Source organism: Stegastes partitus, unplaced genomic scaffold (genome assembly GCF_000690725.1).
Source record: "Stegastes partitus isolate 25-593 unplaced genomic scaffold, Stegastes_partitus-1.0.2 Scaffold2254, whole genome shotgun sequence".
NCBI classification, from domain to species: Eukaryota; Metazoa; Chordata; class Actinopteri; family Pomacentridae; genus Stegastes; species Stegastes partitus.
This window is the reverse complement of record NW_007579985.1, coordinates 19,196-35,168: the sequence shown is the minus strand read 5'-3', so window position 1 is coordinate 35,168 and position 15,973 is coordinate 19,196. Positions and strand designations below refer to the sequence as shown.

Below are 15,973 nucleotides of genomic sequence, written 5' to 3'. Positions count from 1 at the left end.
GGTGATGATACAGGAGAACAATGTGGAGCAGCTGCAGCTGGACGTGACCACTAGAGGGCGCCTGACTGATAAACATCTCCTACTGACAGGAATCAGTGCTGCTGCTGTTTTACAGTGTTGCTCTGTGACCAGTCAGTGACCCGGTGCTGCTGGTCCAGACCCGGCCGGCAGGGGGCGCCATCGGCTCTGATCCAGCAGCAGGACAGACAGACAGACAGGAGGAGGAGGAGGAGGAGGAGGAAGGTTTTCTTCGACAGCGTGTCCTGCCTCCGTCAGTCTCTGGAGAAGCTTCACTCTGGACCTGCAGCTGTTTGCTCCCGTTTGGACCGGAGAAGCTCAAGACCGGCAGCCAGCGGTGAGTTTAACCGGCTGTTTACCGGCTGGTTACCGACAGTTTACCGGGTGTTTACCGGCAGTTTACCGGGTGTTTACCGGCAGCCTGCGGTGAGTTTAACCGGTGGTTTACCAGGTGTTTACCGGCTCTTTACCGGCTGTTTACCAGGTGTTTACCGGCTGTTTACCGGGTGTTTACCGGCAGCCAGCGGTGAGTTTAACCGGCAGTTTACCAGCTGTTGACCAGGTGTTTACCGGGTGTCTACCAGGTGTTTACCAGGTGTTTACCGGCTGTTTACCGGTTGTTTACCGGCTCTTTACCGGCTGTTTACCGGCTGTTTACGTGCCTGGACCTGGTCCTGATCAGCTGGGATCTCTGTGTTCTGGTTCAGCAGTCAGACTGGTTTATTTTTCACATTTTAATGTATTAAATCAGAACAAAAGCTCAGCGGCCAGAAACCTGCTGTTTGGAACTTTTACTACTTTGGTTGATTTTTTCTTTCTTTCTTAGAATAAATTAAAGTCAAACCAGCTTCTCATGCGAGGATTTCAGTCTTTCTGTGACTTGTATAAGAATAAATCTTCATCTTGTGGATGGTTGGGGACATGTTTCAGGACTGACATTGAAATCAACATGGAATCAATAAAATAATAATAAGTAGATTCACTGATAATGACACTGACTGTTAGTTGAACTATTTGTTGTATTAAATCAAGTGTGTTTATTTGGTGCATCTTAAAACAAACTGGTAAAGATAGACAGAAAACAACAAAGTATATGTTTTTTTTTTATTATTATTTATTTAAAAAAGCTAGACAGGAATCAGTATTAAAACTTTTAAAGTCATTTTGTTTAATAAATAAAATAAATGCCAAATCAGTACGTAAAAGCTTGGAAGAGTACAATTTTAAAAATATGGAATTTCATCTTGCCAGAACAAATTCTGAAAATAAAATAAACATCAAATAATAATAAAAAATGGACAAAACAGGATTTCAGTTTGTAAGATCAGTTTCTAAAATAAAATAAACAACTAATACCTTTTTTTTTTAAAAGAGAGAAAAAACAAAAAGCATAAACTCCACGAAATAGGATTTGAGCTGTGAGATTAAATTCTATAATGATCAAATATTAAAATAAGAGGATTTCAGTTTGTAGCATCAAATAAAAAAAGAAAAGTGAACTATTCAGAGCATTAGGAGCGACTAAAAGCCTCTAAGAACATGTACGCCTTGAGGTTTGTTTCTTTAAGGCGTCACTGAGGAGGAACGTTTGATTTACAGCTTTGGATCTGCTGCTGCTGCACAGACTCCATCTCCATCAACCACCAGCCTCCATCTGAAAACCACCAAGAGATGTTCAGAAACGAACCAAAACTAACACGACGTAATAGACGAATAAAAGAGCTTCTCTCCTGGACGGGCAGCGACACCAGAACATGTCACGGTGTCCAATTATTCTGGAGTGAGGCAACAACAGAATGTGTCCTGGTGGTTGTTGACGACATTTTATACCAAAAGATACACTGTAAAAAATACATCTTTAATCCAATATTGATCATCTGGCAGCAAGAAAAAATATATAAAAATCTGAGAAAGTCTGTGAAGTTCAAAATGTTTTAAAAATTAACTGCAATCATCTGTAAAACTTTTACAAAACTTGAAAATCTGTAAAATACTTTTTTAAAAAAATTACACTTAAACACTAATAAAAATTGTTTATTTTTTATACTTTCCCTCCTGTGATGTTGCTAATTATTATCTGTGATTTAGCGAAACAGAGAAAAGCTTTAAAATAGAAGTAAATTGTTCAAAAAATGAATAAAACTATTCAAAAAATCTCAAAAACTTCCATTTTAAATACTTTTATCTGTGACTTTGCTTATTATTGTTATTATTATTATTATTATTATTATTATTATTATTATTATTATTATTATTATTGTTGTTGTTGTCTGTAATTTACCAAAATGGATAAAAACCTGTAAAATAACAGTTAATTGTTTCAAAAATCACTCTTAAAAATACAGATTTTTATTTTTTTTACTGTATATTAACTCCTATGATATGATGCACTGAAGTAGTTCAGACCAGTAAAATGTAGTTAAACGTAGTTAAAGGTCAAAACATTAAACAGATCAAATTATCAACTGGCTGGTGGGGGAAAAAAATAAAATAAAAAATTCAAAATGAATCAATGATTTTTTTTCTTCCATGATTTTCAGACTCATATCTGATGTTCTGATGCTACCTGCCAGTTGCAAACCTTTCAAATGCTGCATGTTGTTGCTGAATTTAAACCCAATAGTTAACTTTACAATAAAAACTCCCTGTAAGCTGCTGATGAAGACAAACAGATGTGCAGTGAGGTGTTTTCGTCGGTGGTGGATATTTGCACCGTACGCTTACATCCTGCAGTGAATCAAGCAGGTAGGAACTGAAACCATCATAACATTTAGCACTGAAACCGTCTTTCTGCCTCTTATCTGCTGTGAGGTTCTCGTACTTCCTGCACACAGTGAAAAACATGCGTCCTGCCCCAAAAATATAATGTTCTTACCCCGAAGTTATTGCACTTCTGCGGTTTTTTCTCTTCAAAACAGACCATTCAGTGTGACAGCACAGCGTCGTCGTGCTGATAGAGATCTGGACCGTTTGTACAATTTGTACTTTGTCATGTGATCTTTTTAAGGTTAAGAGTAAAAACTGGGACAGGACACGAGCTGCTGTGTATCATTATGTTAATAAATGTCAATATTATGGGCATGTTTGTCAAGTTTTAGATGTTTCTGGAGCATTTAAAGAGCCCATATTTTGTGTTTTACAGCTCTCTTGTGCACATAAAAGCTCTGTAGGCTTACAAAGTCCAAACCAAAGTGAGTTATTCTCTGACAGAAAACTCAACTTTTTACCCGCCGGAAAATGCCTCATTTCAACTCCAGGCTTTTCTGCTGTTACCTGATGACATCATCATGTAACACATTTGGCCACGCCCCCAACAATGAATGAGCAGCTTCCTTGCATTTTAACATTATTCCCTCAGTACAGATGCTTTTGCTCGGGTTACCTGCCTATAATCAGGTGTCATCGGGCCAGCTGACCAATCGGAGCAGGCTTGGCGTTTCAGGAGGCGGGTCTTAAATTGACAGGCGCTAAAAACGGAGCGTTTTAAATGCAGCTACCGGGGAAAAAAAATCTGTTTTTTTGAACATTAAAGCATGTAGACATATTCTAGTTGAACCAAATGTGACAATAGTGACAGTTTTGCATTGCTTTTTTTTCATTTTATGTGTCAAATAACAACCCAGAATTGTAATCTTATACAACTAAACTGCTTTTTCGCACACATTTGTCAGAGAATGTACCTTTATTTTGAAATAAACCTAATTTGTGGTTTCCGGCGGGTGGCTGAGGAGGTAGTATGGGTTGTCGGTGGCATAAACCATCAACCAAACCTTCACCCAGATGATCAGTTTCAGAATTAAGTTTCGTTTTCTGTCATTTACTTTGTGTTTTCTGGTTTGGTTTAGTTTTAGAAAAACTTTGTCAGATAATTTAACATGTTAGAAGCCTGGTTTACGTTTAGGCACCATAACTGCTTGGTTGGTGTTCAGAAAAATGTCCTGGTTTGGGGTAAAAACAACCTTTTCACTACATGTTTGAAGCATCTCCAGGGTGATCCAGGAATGTCATTTTGTAAAGACTGTGTTGCTAACAAGTACCATTATACGATTCACTGGACTACATCTGCATGCAAGGTGGATTTATTTATGTTATATCAAGTTCATCCCAACACACCTGATACAATCCATATTCAAAATCACAAAGATAAATAACTAAGATTTGGTTTTAGGCCTAAAAAAAACATCTTTTTTAGGCTTTCGTGACAATAAAATTAGCATGCTTTTAATGTTAGGCTACTTTTGCCATCATGGTAACAGTAATAAACATAAAGTTAAGATTATTTAGTAGTTGAAAGTAAAACAGGACATGAACAGCAGTGTCTTATGTTTGATGGACCCCTTTATCCACCCCGACCTCCTCCCAGTGCCTCTATGATTACATCACCTGACTTTGACTTTTCTTTCTGCCACATGTGCGTCTGTACAAAACGATAAAACATAACGAAGGGTCATAATGAGGCCGGGACAAATGAAAACAATGTGTTGTTCATCAGAAAAGAGGGATCGCAGTGAAGAAAAAAGGGTCGTCTTGGCCTTAAATGTGAACTGTTCAGAGTCTCCATCTGCTCACCTGCAGCTGTGAGGGCAGTTTAGTCTTTAACCAAAAGCTGGACTCTGTTATCAAATGTATACATACCGACAACAGTCAACGGAGATTAGAAAGGAGCAGCGCTGATGCTGCAGACATGCTGTTGTGGGTTATAAATGAACATTATGTTTCTCACTCTCGGCCTTATCGTTAGGAATATAAACACCAGTAATAAAACCTTCACTGTGGGCGTATTTAGACTCCTTTAAGTGGGACACAAGTGGGGAAAGATTATGGGGCGGTAATTACTCATAGCACAACGCACTCGAGAACTTTGCCGACCTATTCGCACCTTTGACAGAAATGCGTTATTTATTTTCATTTCCTTTATTTTCCCACATTTAGAATGAAGGGAGACTTTAAAAAATAAGCTTAACTGGAAATTACATCAGTATCAATAACGACTAAATCATCAATTCACAAATACTAATAGATGTTTTAATCTAAATTGGGGGGAATTAAAGTGTCGTTTACACCAATACCGATGCTGTAAACGTGCATTAACTCAGCCGGTACATTAGTCAAACCGAAACGGAAATAGAGGAAGCTTGGCTTCAAATATTAAAAGATGAAAGTATGATGTAGTCAGAAATTCTCCTGCAACCCAGAGCTGTGAAATGTGGTTCGTTAGGTCGTATATTTTAGTCTGATTCTCAAAGTTACCTTTTTAACATCTCATTTATTGCATTTTTAATCAATTTCAATGACTGCATGAATTCAAATATTAATGAAATTATGACAGAAGATATAATAAGAACAGCTACAGATGCTGAAATTGTTTTTCTAGATATAATGTATGACACTCTTATTATAAAAAAAAAAGGTTCAACTGCCTCCCCATCTTCTTTATCTTTCATCTTATTGAAACCCGACATGTGAAGACATTCAGATGTTTCAGCTTCGGCATATTTTTCCTTTCGAAACTCTAAAATACCGCCAAGCAGAAGAAAAAAAAATGCCGTTGATGAAGCAGCGGGACGGCTGTGAGAACCGGCAGCGGGTTTAAATCGGAGCATGTTTTATTCATTATTTTCTTTCCTGGTATTCACATCATTCATTCTTCCTGGAGAGGCATGTTGTGAAACAGTAAACAGTTTTGTGCGGAACGTGACATCAGCCCGCCGCCAACAGCGCCGGCTGGGCTCCTGCCAGCGTTTGTGAAATCCGTCTCTACTACTCTCCTGGCCTCGTTCAGGTCTTGTTTACTGACAGAGACTCGTTTCATCATTTGTTGCAGAGCTCAGAATCTGGGGTTGACTGCGAGTTGAAGAGGGATTTTTCAGCTTGTTGTTTAAAGTGTATTTGACAGAATGTATTTGGAGCTCCTGCCTTAATGTAGTGAGAGCAGCAATGTCATTTGTGAGGTTTGATGACAACTTAGCGCCTGTGTGGAGGCCAAAGGAGCTCCATTATCGAGGGATGTGATTGACAGCTTTGCACTGTTTCAGTTGTTTTAACGCCTTAAAGTGTCGCTAGTCTATCGAGCTGATGAAGTGTTCGTTGCCGCCACGTGTCATGACTGTTTTATCACTCAACAGGGCCGAACAATTCATCGAAATGCAAGCAAAAAGTGCACTCGCTGAATTGCAGCTGCAGTTTTTTGACACAGGTAGAATGTAGGGATGTCGCAATCAAGTCTAGTTTTTTTTGCCCCAAGCTGATCCTATCTGACTCAACTAATGTTTAGCATCTGCCTACACGTCAAGCTTTGCAGGTGGAGCTGCTCGCTGTTTAGTGCTGTTAGCAACACAAGGAGGTGGGGGTTTAGCTAGTAAAGGGTCACCATGACAACGCCTTCTGCAGTGTATAATGACCTCTGGAAAGCGCCTTCGCATTTAAGTCAAGGCGTAGCATTTGTATAACCTGATGACATATTACATATTTGTAGGTCTTATCATATTTGAAGTTGAACAACACCAGTATCAGAATAAATGACCACCGTGCTTAGTATGTCACCAGTTATAGGTACAATGTGGGGACGCTCCAGTCTGATCCGAGTCAGTTAATGTTTAGCAGGTCCTATACGATGCTCTGACGGAGCAGCAGTTCAAATGTAAACGTGTAAAAGGAGTTGAAATATTACTCGAACTGGCAATGAATCCTTCAGTTAACTAGACAAGCTGTAATAGGATTTAAAGGGCAGGTTACAAGCAGAATGAAGTGACAATATAGCTGCACATGTGAGTGAGTCAAGTTTAAACACAACATTAGTTGAAGCAGTGGACAAACTCAAAGCATTGATTCATTAATTAACATTTTGTTCACGGTTACCTGCAGCCCTGACAGATATCATGAAACCCGTCGTTTTGCACCAACAGTCCTCAAACATCCTCAAACTGCAAAGATGTAAAACTTGAAAATCTGAAACTCGTCAAATATTTCGCCCTCGCTTGAAAAATGACTAAAAGTCTCTCATGTTCAAAATAAAACACTTTATGTGTGTGTTATGTAAATATGATCTTGTTTATGTGTGTTTTCTCGTGGACCAGAAACAAAATGTGTGAAATCAGGAGGAGGAAAAAGGAGCTGATATGTAAGTGTCTACAGACTGAGAGCAGATGTCAGGACAAAGGTTCCTCCAGCCAGATGTCAGCGTATAGAATAACACATCTGTCTATCTCTTCTTATATTTATGAGGATTAGGGGCAGTTCCTTGACATTTCTGTGGCTCTGCGGGGTTTAACTGTGCTGCTCTTTAAGGGAGGAGTGTTGGGAGCGTCCCAGTTTGATGGTGGTGGAGGTGGGCTGGGCCTTCATGGCTTGTGCACTCAGAAACTAATATTAGCCACATGTTTCCTCCACAGCTCAGCACCATGGCTGCTGCTGCTCCCACTGCGCTGCTCCTCTTCCTCCACATCTTCACCGCCTCGGCGCTGGAATCAGCTTCTCAGGAAGGTACGTTGTTGCACCAAAACACTGACTGATTGTGTTGTTGTGCAGCTTTAGTGCACTGCCGATGCTCCCTTTGACATTTGGCGTCTTCTGAAGCCAAGAGTTTGTTTTTAATTGCCGTTGATGTGTTTGGTTTGGAATGAAAACCAAATGGAGCTGACGTTTGAGATAAAAAAAAAAAAAAATCTGTTTCTGCTCATCACAACCATTTGAAAAACATCAATAGCTGCCGTGCTTTGCTGTGCGGCTTTGGCGCTGACATGGACGCGATAGTGTGTTGCACAACAGCGGAGCCCTCCGCTGAGAGCCACAGCAGCATTTCCAGTGAAGTGGCTTCCCAGGAATTCTGGAGAGCAGAGAGCACTCCACGGCCGAACAATGGGAAGCTGTTTAGAGTGTCGAGGCCCCGGCTTTTTTTTTTTTTTTTCTTTCTCCCCCCCCCTTTTTTTTTTTTTTTTTTTTTTTTTTTTTTTTTTTTTTTTTTGTACCCTCCCGACGGCGGTGGAAAGGTTGTGTGTTTGCAGACACGGCCAGTATTTTATATCCACAGACGTGTAAAGCGGCTCTGGATCGAGCATTTGAGTCACGCACGCTCATCTCGTTACATAACAGCCTGAGCGGAGGTGTGGACGGAGGACGTGATCTCCTGCTGCTTGTTTTTATTCCTTTTTTGTGTCATGCTGCTGTTTGCGAGTGAACAAGGCCACCGTGCATCAGCTAAGCATCACTTCAATGGTTTTTTTTCTGCAGACCTGACAGACAGTTTGCCACCTCTTTAACGGGCTGCAGATTCCTGAATCGCTGCTTCATCTCTAAGTTTAGATTTAACTTGTTCTGGTGTGTAACCGAAGAACACATATAAAAGTAAATGATGTCAGTGTGTTACCTAATTTTGTAAACACAAGCTGGAAGCGAGTGAAAGGAGCTGACAAACCTCCAAGGAATCAAAAAGTCTTAAATCTACGGGTTACATCCGGTTGGGATTTACTAAAATGTTCTTTTAGTTTGATCCCTGTTTGATGTTCAAAGCGTCGCCTCGTTTGCTTCACGTCTTTGTTTTGTTTCCTGCCTTTGTGATTTTGTAGTTTGTAGTTTTTGTTAACAGCAGCCGTAAGTTTTATTGAAGTTTACTTCACGTCCGGCCTCAGCGCTCGGTGTCCTGCGTCCGGATCCTCTTTCCTGAACTCGACGTAACACCTTCGGCTTTACGGAGCTTTATGGTCAAGGCTGGATTAACTTTCAAGAGAGGCCCCTGGGGAAGAAAATGATTGACCCCCAGTTTACATATCAGTGTAAACCAACCAGTACCCCAGAACTGAAATGATCAGGGGGTTTAACTGATGGATTCAATTAACTGACATCAAATTTGATGAACATTCACTGGTTTAAATATGTGCTGCCAGAATCTTTTCATTTTGTACATCTGGTCAGACAAAAGAAGATACTACGATATATTAACCTGAGCTTCTAAGAATATTATCTGACAGTTTACACTGAACATTCAATTGATTTCTAACCGTCTGAACCTCAAAACACACCTGCAGGTTTGAAAGGCATGTCGTTGTTAGAGAATTGCCAACATTTCAGCATTTATCAGAGCCAGAAACGATAAAAACTGGCAAAATCGTTGGATTTTCATCTGTCCAGCAGTCCTTGAACTGATCTTGTGCCACGTGAACTTCTGTCGAGAAAATTAAATCGAAGCTTAAAATTGTAGCGGTTCATGAAAATCACTTTATCCTGCATGTCTGATTTAAAAGTTGACCAGACGTAAACCTTTAGCACCAGTTTCTGAAGAAAAAGCCATAAAATTCTGCACTCTTCGGCATAACTGAGAAGCCTTTAGCGACTCATCTGCAACCAACATTCACAAAAATTCAGGAACTGTTCGGCTTGAACTGCAGGCAGTGTTTGCACAGAGAGAGGAAAATGTCTATAGCAAGTTGGGGGTTCACCGGGAAGTTAGATGGGGATGATTTTGAGTTCCCTCTAATTCTAGTCATTATTTTTCGCATTTCCAAAGAAGTGCAGGAGTTCATAGTGCAGGAAAAAATGAGCCAATAACAAGGAAAATGTAAGAGGAGCTACAAAAGCTCAGAAAGCTGTTTTTAAAGCTGTTGCATCTTTTCTCAGGTTTCTACAAACTGTGATGGTTTAGAGCTCAGTGACTGGATGTTTCTAACAGAAGGACACCTCTTTGCCAACCTTTTCTATGTGCTTTGGCCTTCTATCAAAGCACCAGATGTTTCGGAACCCAGTTGCTCATCTTTTATAACGATGACTCAACCCGGAGAGCGTATCGTCTGGAGCCTCGTACTGTGTGTTCCGTGAAAACGAGACGCCGGCCTTGTTGCTTTGTGACGGCGGCCTCGAGCGCTTCTGGTAGTTGCACCACGAGAAAAGGAGGGAGTTGGATGGATTTATAAAGACAAAAGTGTGTGTGTAGGAGGAGGTCGGGGCGGATGGACGGACCAACAAGACTTTAGACTTTAACACTGAAGAGTTTGTTCCAGACCAAGACTCAGCTCTGTTGTCTCTTTAAGTAGCGTCTGCTGCATTTTCACACGATTACATGAGTGTTCTTGAATCAGCCTTCTTGTTGACAAAATCTGTTCGCAGACAGAAAGACAGACATATAAACACCTGCTGAAGTATGTAAAACCACCTTCTGTTTCGACCGCAGCACGACCACATTTTGCTGAGATGACGCCCACAGTGACAGATTAGAACATTAATAACAAAACCCGGCAGTCGACCACATGTTTGTTATTGTTACCAAAGGTCTTCTAACCCCAGGAAGTACCTGTTTTCTCTAAACCAAACCTCTACCACATCATAATGGGTATTTATTTCCTGCCGGCAGGAATAAACAACCTCATAATCGTTCGGGTTGGACAGTTTATTGGAAAGTGAAATGCACTTTGGCCAAAATAACTTTCCACCGGAGGTTCTAGTCATCAAATGGCCTCAGTCGGGGAGTCGTGACATTTGTTAATAATGCAGCTGCGTTTGTCACCGTGCGCTTTCACGCATATACGAGCCGCTTTTTTTTCCATCCAAGTTTTATCCCATAAAGCTTGTTAGTGAAATGTTCTTAGCTGTAATCACTGGTGAGCGCATCGTGGCCCTCAGCCAAGCGAGGAAATGGCTTTTCTAAATGCAGAGCATAAGGCATTTCCCCCTGAGAGTGCACTGATTGATGTCTGAACATGTGACTCTCTAAATAACTGTTTGCCCTGTGCACTCACAGGAAAGACATTAATGACGGCTTCCCACCGACACACTGTGCAGATGTTAATAGACGCAATAATAGGAAAAACACACACTGATTACCATCGAGAGGCTGCATAAACAAAGACGGACAAGGAGCTTTGTTCCACATGATAATTTATGGGATCTGCTGAGGGTATGACTTGGTCCTCCGAAGGAAATTAATGCGCGCTGCTATTTCCTGGTCCATTCGAAATCACGCTTAAAAGGAAACGCAGCTGGGCTTGTGAAAACAGAGCGAGCGAGGATGTTTTGTTTCACCCTGAAGTAGAGCGAGCCGGTAGCACTCAGAGAGAGAGAAAAAAAGAAGTCATGCCGTAAACATGTTTACGCCACCCGGCAGCTCAGAAAGACGAGCGGAGTGATGAGCGTACGTTGTAAATTGATCCAACCATTTATGAAATTGTCCGTGAGCTTCGTGGCCTCGACAGAGTGCACTCCAGATCTGCTGCTCGCATGTTTACTTACTCCAGGAGTGAACTCTGCGCGGCAGCTGCTGAGCAAACACTGCAGCTCTTACTTTGCGAGCGGCAAAAAAGAAGCCCGTCAGTTTGCGAGTCCATCCAGTTGCCTTGACCACGTTCTCTACCCAGAAATGTATAATATAAGACTCGGGCGTGATGGAGCAAAACACATTTTCCTTTTTTTTTTCTTTTTTTCTCTCAATCAAGTGACTCTCACAAACACAACTCCTGCATTCAAGATTTTACTTTAAAGTAACACTAACCTTGAAAATACACAAGTATTGTCAGCAAAATGCACTTTAAAACTAAAATGACTGTTTGTTCTACACATCAATCACCTACAGCAATGAAACTGGGGAAATGTGCAACCATTTAAAACCTCAAATGCATAATTGTAGATCAATTAAAGCGAAGAAGCTGCACATTTAAAAGGCTGCAAACAGTAAATATGTAATTAGTGATTAGCAAAGCGGTGACAAATACATTTTCTGTTAATTGAATAATCATTTCAGCTTTTATTGGATCATAATTATTGTTGCATTAATGCTTAAGTAGTGTTAAGTTATGACTACTTTATATCTCATTTTGTATTTTGATCATAAGCTGCAAATTTTGGAAGTAAAAAATCCATTCTTATGCATTGCAAAATCTACCCGGTCTCCTACAAATTATGATTATGGTTGCATGTAGTTGTGAGGAATTCATTTCATCAACTGATGCATAAGTTGCAAATCAGTAAAATGTATTTTTTTTTCTACGTTATCTTCTCATAGCAACATGGTGCGCTAAACAAGTTCCATATCTGCACCTGTAAAGGCCAATAATCGTCCCTGATTAGAATCTGGCCACCGTCCACTTCGATGTAGTCACCTTGTGTGTTGATACAGTGATATCGGCGCTTCTGCTCTGCTTGGAATTACTAACCGGTCACCTGCTCTGTAGATCCATCAGGCACCACCTGCGACGCCTCAATTTGAACTTTATTTCTGGGAAGACGAAGACGTCACATGGAGCCAAATCAGGCGAATTTGGGCGGACGGAGAATGACGATTGCGTCGGTGAAGCCTGAGAAAAAGTGTGCGTTTTCAACCTGTGTTGACACGATGCAGCGCCGAGCGGCTATCGGACCACAGCTCAGGTCGTTTTTGCACTGAACGTTCTCCGTCAGACACCGGAGACTAATTCCGTCTTTAAAGACTGCTGTTTGATCTGAGGGTCATAGCCGAAGACCCAACTCTTGTCTCTAGTGATGGTCTTCGACATTAAATGTTGGGTCATCCTTTTGCTGGAGATCCTTTAACACTTTGACAAGATTTCGCTTCTGCAGGTCCGTGCTGAACTCATAAAACACCTGCAAGAGATGGCACGACTTCACAGAGCTGCTGATCTGTTCCTGCGCACAAAGAACGGAATGTGAACTTCTCGATCCTACCTCGTAGTCTACGGTTACTTTTAGCCGCTCACGTCGTTGGTGGAGGCAAAACCGCGGTCTAGTTGCCAAACCTAACCACACACAGAGCTCAGGATTCAAACCCCAGTGTCCGGTGTCAAAGCCGAGCGTTTTGTGGGCCGACCATCCACCCCGAGCACCTGCCTCTGTAAGTCTGCAGGTAAATAAATGAGGCTCGTCGAGTGATCACGGTTTGTGGCAAAATAAATGAGAAACTGTAATGATTCTTGAAGAAGTCTAACAGTCGAATTAAACCTTCTGTCACAGTGTGTGCAACTTAATCACGAAAAGCTGTTTTATAATAAAAGCTGAAATGTGAAGGCCTGTTTTTGCCTTTTCTGAATAAAATAAAACCCCACAGGAGGAATGTCACGATAAGATTTTTCTTTTGTACTATACGAGGTCACTGAGTCATTTCAGTGGAGTTGCCCATAAAGCAGCTCTTTGCCTTGATTTGTCAGAGACATTCATACCACAGACACCAGTAGCTCTTGAGAACAGCGGCAGATTGTTATGACTTCATGCTAAATATTGGACCTTCACAAAACCCACTCTGCATTGCTGTGCTCCCTCCAATGTAACACAACACTAATAAAACCAAACCCAGAAATGCGCCTGAGGCCACTTCAGCCCGTTTTCTCAGTCGACTAACAAACCAGCCGCACGTCCTCATGCATCACTAGAAAGTCAGCCACAAAAATGCTTCACATAGCTGAGTGTCAAATTGATTTTTCTCTTAATCCTGACTAAGCACAGTTCCGAGGAGGCGTCGGGGGAACTGGTAAACAGGTTATTTTTAACCCGTGACTCCCCTTCCCTGAAGCAGGCCAGAGGTATTCGTCGTCCGCTGAGAAGGAGCCATCTTGTCCTCGCTCTTCCCGGTACTCGGCCGGCCCGGATCCTCTCTGAAATGCGGAGCTGACGGCTGCTGCTGTCCTGCAGCTCGTACAATCAGCGGAGTTTTACCTAAGAGCACGTTAAAAAAAACAAAAAGGCCCCTCAGCTCTTTGTTTAAAGGGCCGGTTCACCTACATTACACAAACATGTATCCACACTTTGCTCGGCTTGTCGTGCCGACTGCTTTCTGAGCAAACAGCTTGTGTTGATGAAGACCGTGTGATGCGGCTTAAAGGTCTAGATGGGGGCCAGTAAGTGGACTTTGAGTGGATTCTTGTGTAAACACGCGCATTTGCAGAGAAAAATCTAAGTAAAGCTGCAACACATAATCGGTTTGTTGTCAACTTTATTTAATTAAGCACTTTTGGTAACTTTTCAGGGGAAAGAAGTCAGAATTCTGTCATTTCAGCTTCTTAACTGTGTCTTTAACTCCTCGGTGACAGAATATGTTTGGTTTGTGGACAAAATAAGAGATTTCAGGATGTTATTTTAGGCTTTGGTAAACAATAATTATAATTTCTTACTATTTTTTAAAATGTTTTTTTGAAACTCTGCGACACTGAAAATCTTTTGTTTATGGACAAAATAAGAGACATCATTTTAGGCTTTAGGAAAATCTACTGATATACTTTCACGATTATTTGAGATTTTTTTAGAGCAAACAATAATAAAAAACAATGGCTGATGCAGCTGTACTGTCTACAGGAGAACCTCCAAATGTTTCTAGGTATTCTTAAACTATTGCAAACACCACAACGTAAATCCAGCATGCGTCATATCGGAGCTTTAAAACCTCATGCACATAAAAACAATATTATTTTAATAGCTCAGTGCCACAAAAGCTAAGTGAGAATATTGTTTTCGTCCGTGCGGTTTGGAACAAGTCGGCGAGGTGGTGAAATGTAGCAGATTTTTTCCATTTTCTCATGCATCCATTCATGAGTGCGTTGCACAATATTACAAACGTATGCCAGGACTTGAGAAAGAAAACATTTAATCAGAACTGTGCTGAAATACAAAACTGTATCCAGCATGTGTTAGACACCTGCTGTTGTTCTGTTTTTGCAGTTATTTTACTCAGAGTTCATACTAGGAGGGAAGATTTTGAATCTTTTGCATTGCATGTTGGATTATTTCTTTCCTTTTGCACTGTGAACACAACAAACATGCAGGATTTTGGGACAGAGTTAAAGTCTGCTGCTAGAAAGCTCCAGAAATGTGCTCTGTGCACACATGGCTTGAGTTTCTGCAGGCAGTAAAACAGGATCCAAGTGGTTTTTTTTATGTGCGAGTGCATTTCTGAGTACAGCGAAAGCAAATAGCTCGTTCCCCGACAGCGGTGGCAGTGAACTCTCCAGCTGCAGCTTTCTCTTGAACAGCAGTAAAAAGGACTTCCAGGAAAAGGCTGATACTTGCCTTTGGCTGAGCTGCACACCGGGGTCTGGTTTCAGCTTCATTATCCAGCTGCTGACATGCGGCTCAGCCAGCCTCCACAGCAACAAGCAGTCACAGCAGTAGCAACAAAGGAAGGATTTTTTTATTGTATAATGTGCTATTAGACGTGTAATTTTCCTCTCTGTCTGTGTTTTCTTCCCTGCAGCCGTCCCTCAGAGACGTCCACACCTCACCGGCTGCGTCTCGACCAACATGGAGACTTTCCGCTGCACGTGGAACGTGGGCTCGTACCAGAACGAGTCGGGAGATCTGCGCCTATTCTACATTAACAAAAAGTGAGGGGGAAAGACTTGGTCATCGCATGTGTTGGTGCAGGATGAGAAAGAACATCCTAGAAAGAAGGAACAAGAGAAAAAACAAAGTGGGAAACATGTGAAGCCGGTTTGTAAACGTGACAGAGTGGAGCAGCAGCAGCATCTTCAGGTCTTTAAAACAGCTTGTGTTCAGGCAAAATGTGAACTTTTAGGTCACTCGACTGTATTTACACACATAAAAGGCGAGAAAATCAGTTGAAAGCATAAAACAGTGCTCTGGGCTGTGTTTAAACAGCTGCTGGTACAGATAATAAAATAGCTGCACGACTGAAAAATGTGGACGGAACACCTTCAGTTTAGAGACGTTTAGACTCCGAGGCCGCTGGTTTTATGGCTCTAATGTAGACGCTGTTGGGTCTAAACCTTATCTGAATGCATGGTGCACCTGCTGGCTCTGTGGCAAAGTCCAGTTTAGGGTAACTTGGAGTTGCAATTTATGACTTCAGGTGTAGTCAGGTTTGTTGCCTAGTGGGTAGTAATAGGGTCAAATATGAAAAGGAAATATCTTAATTTAAACCAACAATGTGTGAGTCCACCTCTGTTTAGCTTCTGACTTTCCTACATTGTCAGTTTAAGTCCACTGGTTTCCATTAAAGAGGTACGTCTTTGTCTAACAAGTATACACT

The 15,973-nt window shown here is 41.3% G+C and overlaps 1 protein-coding gene across 2 annotated transcripts in view; it reads left to right on the top strand.

Annotated features, from left to right (window-relative positions):
• Positions 1–269: 269 nt before the first annotated feature.
• Positions 270–15,973, top strand: part of ghrb (growth hormone receptor b) — a 23,384-nt gene continuing 7,680 nt past the window's right edge. The window contains exons 1-3 of one of the 2 annotated variants that reach the window (XM_008304560.1): positions 270–355; positions 7,410–7,500; positions 15,179–15,308. In XM_008304560.1, coding sequence (XP_008302782.1) covers positions 7,419–7,500; positions 15,179–15,308 — 212 coding nt within the window. In that variant the 5' untranslated portion in view covers positions 270–355; positions 7,410–7,418. Of the gene's footprint in view, positions 356–7,394; positions 7,501–15,178; positions 15,309–15,973 lie in introns of those variants that run through there. The other variant, XM_008304559.1, reaches the window with a different exon arrangement.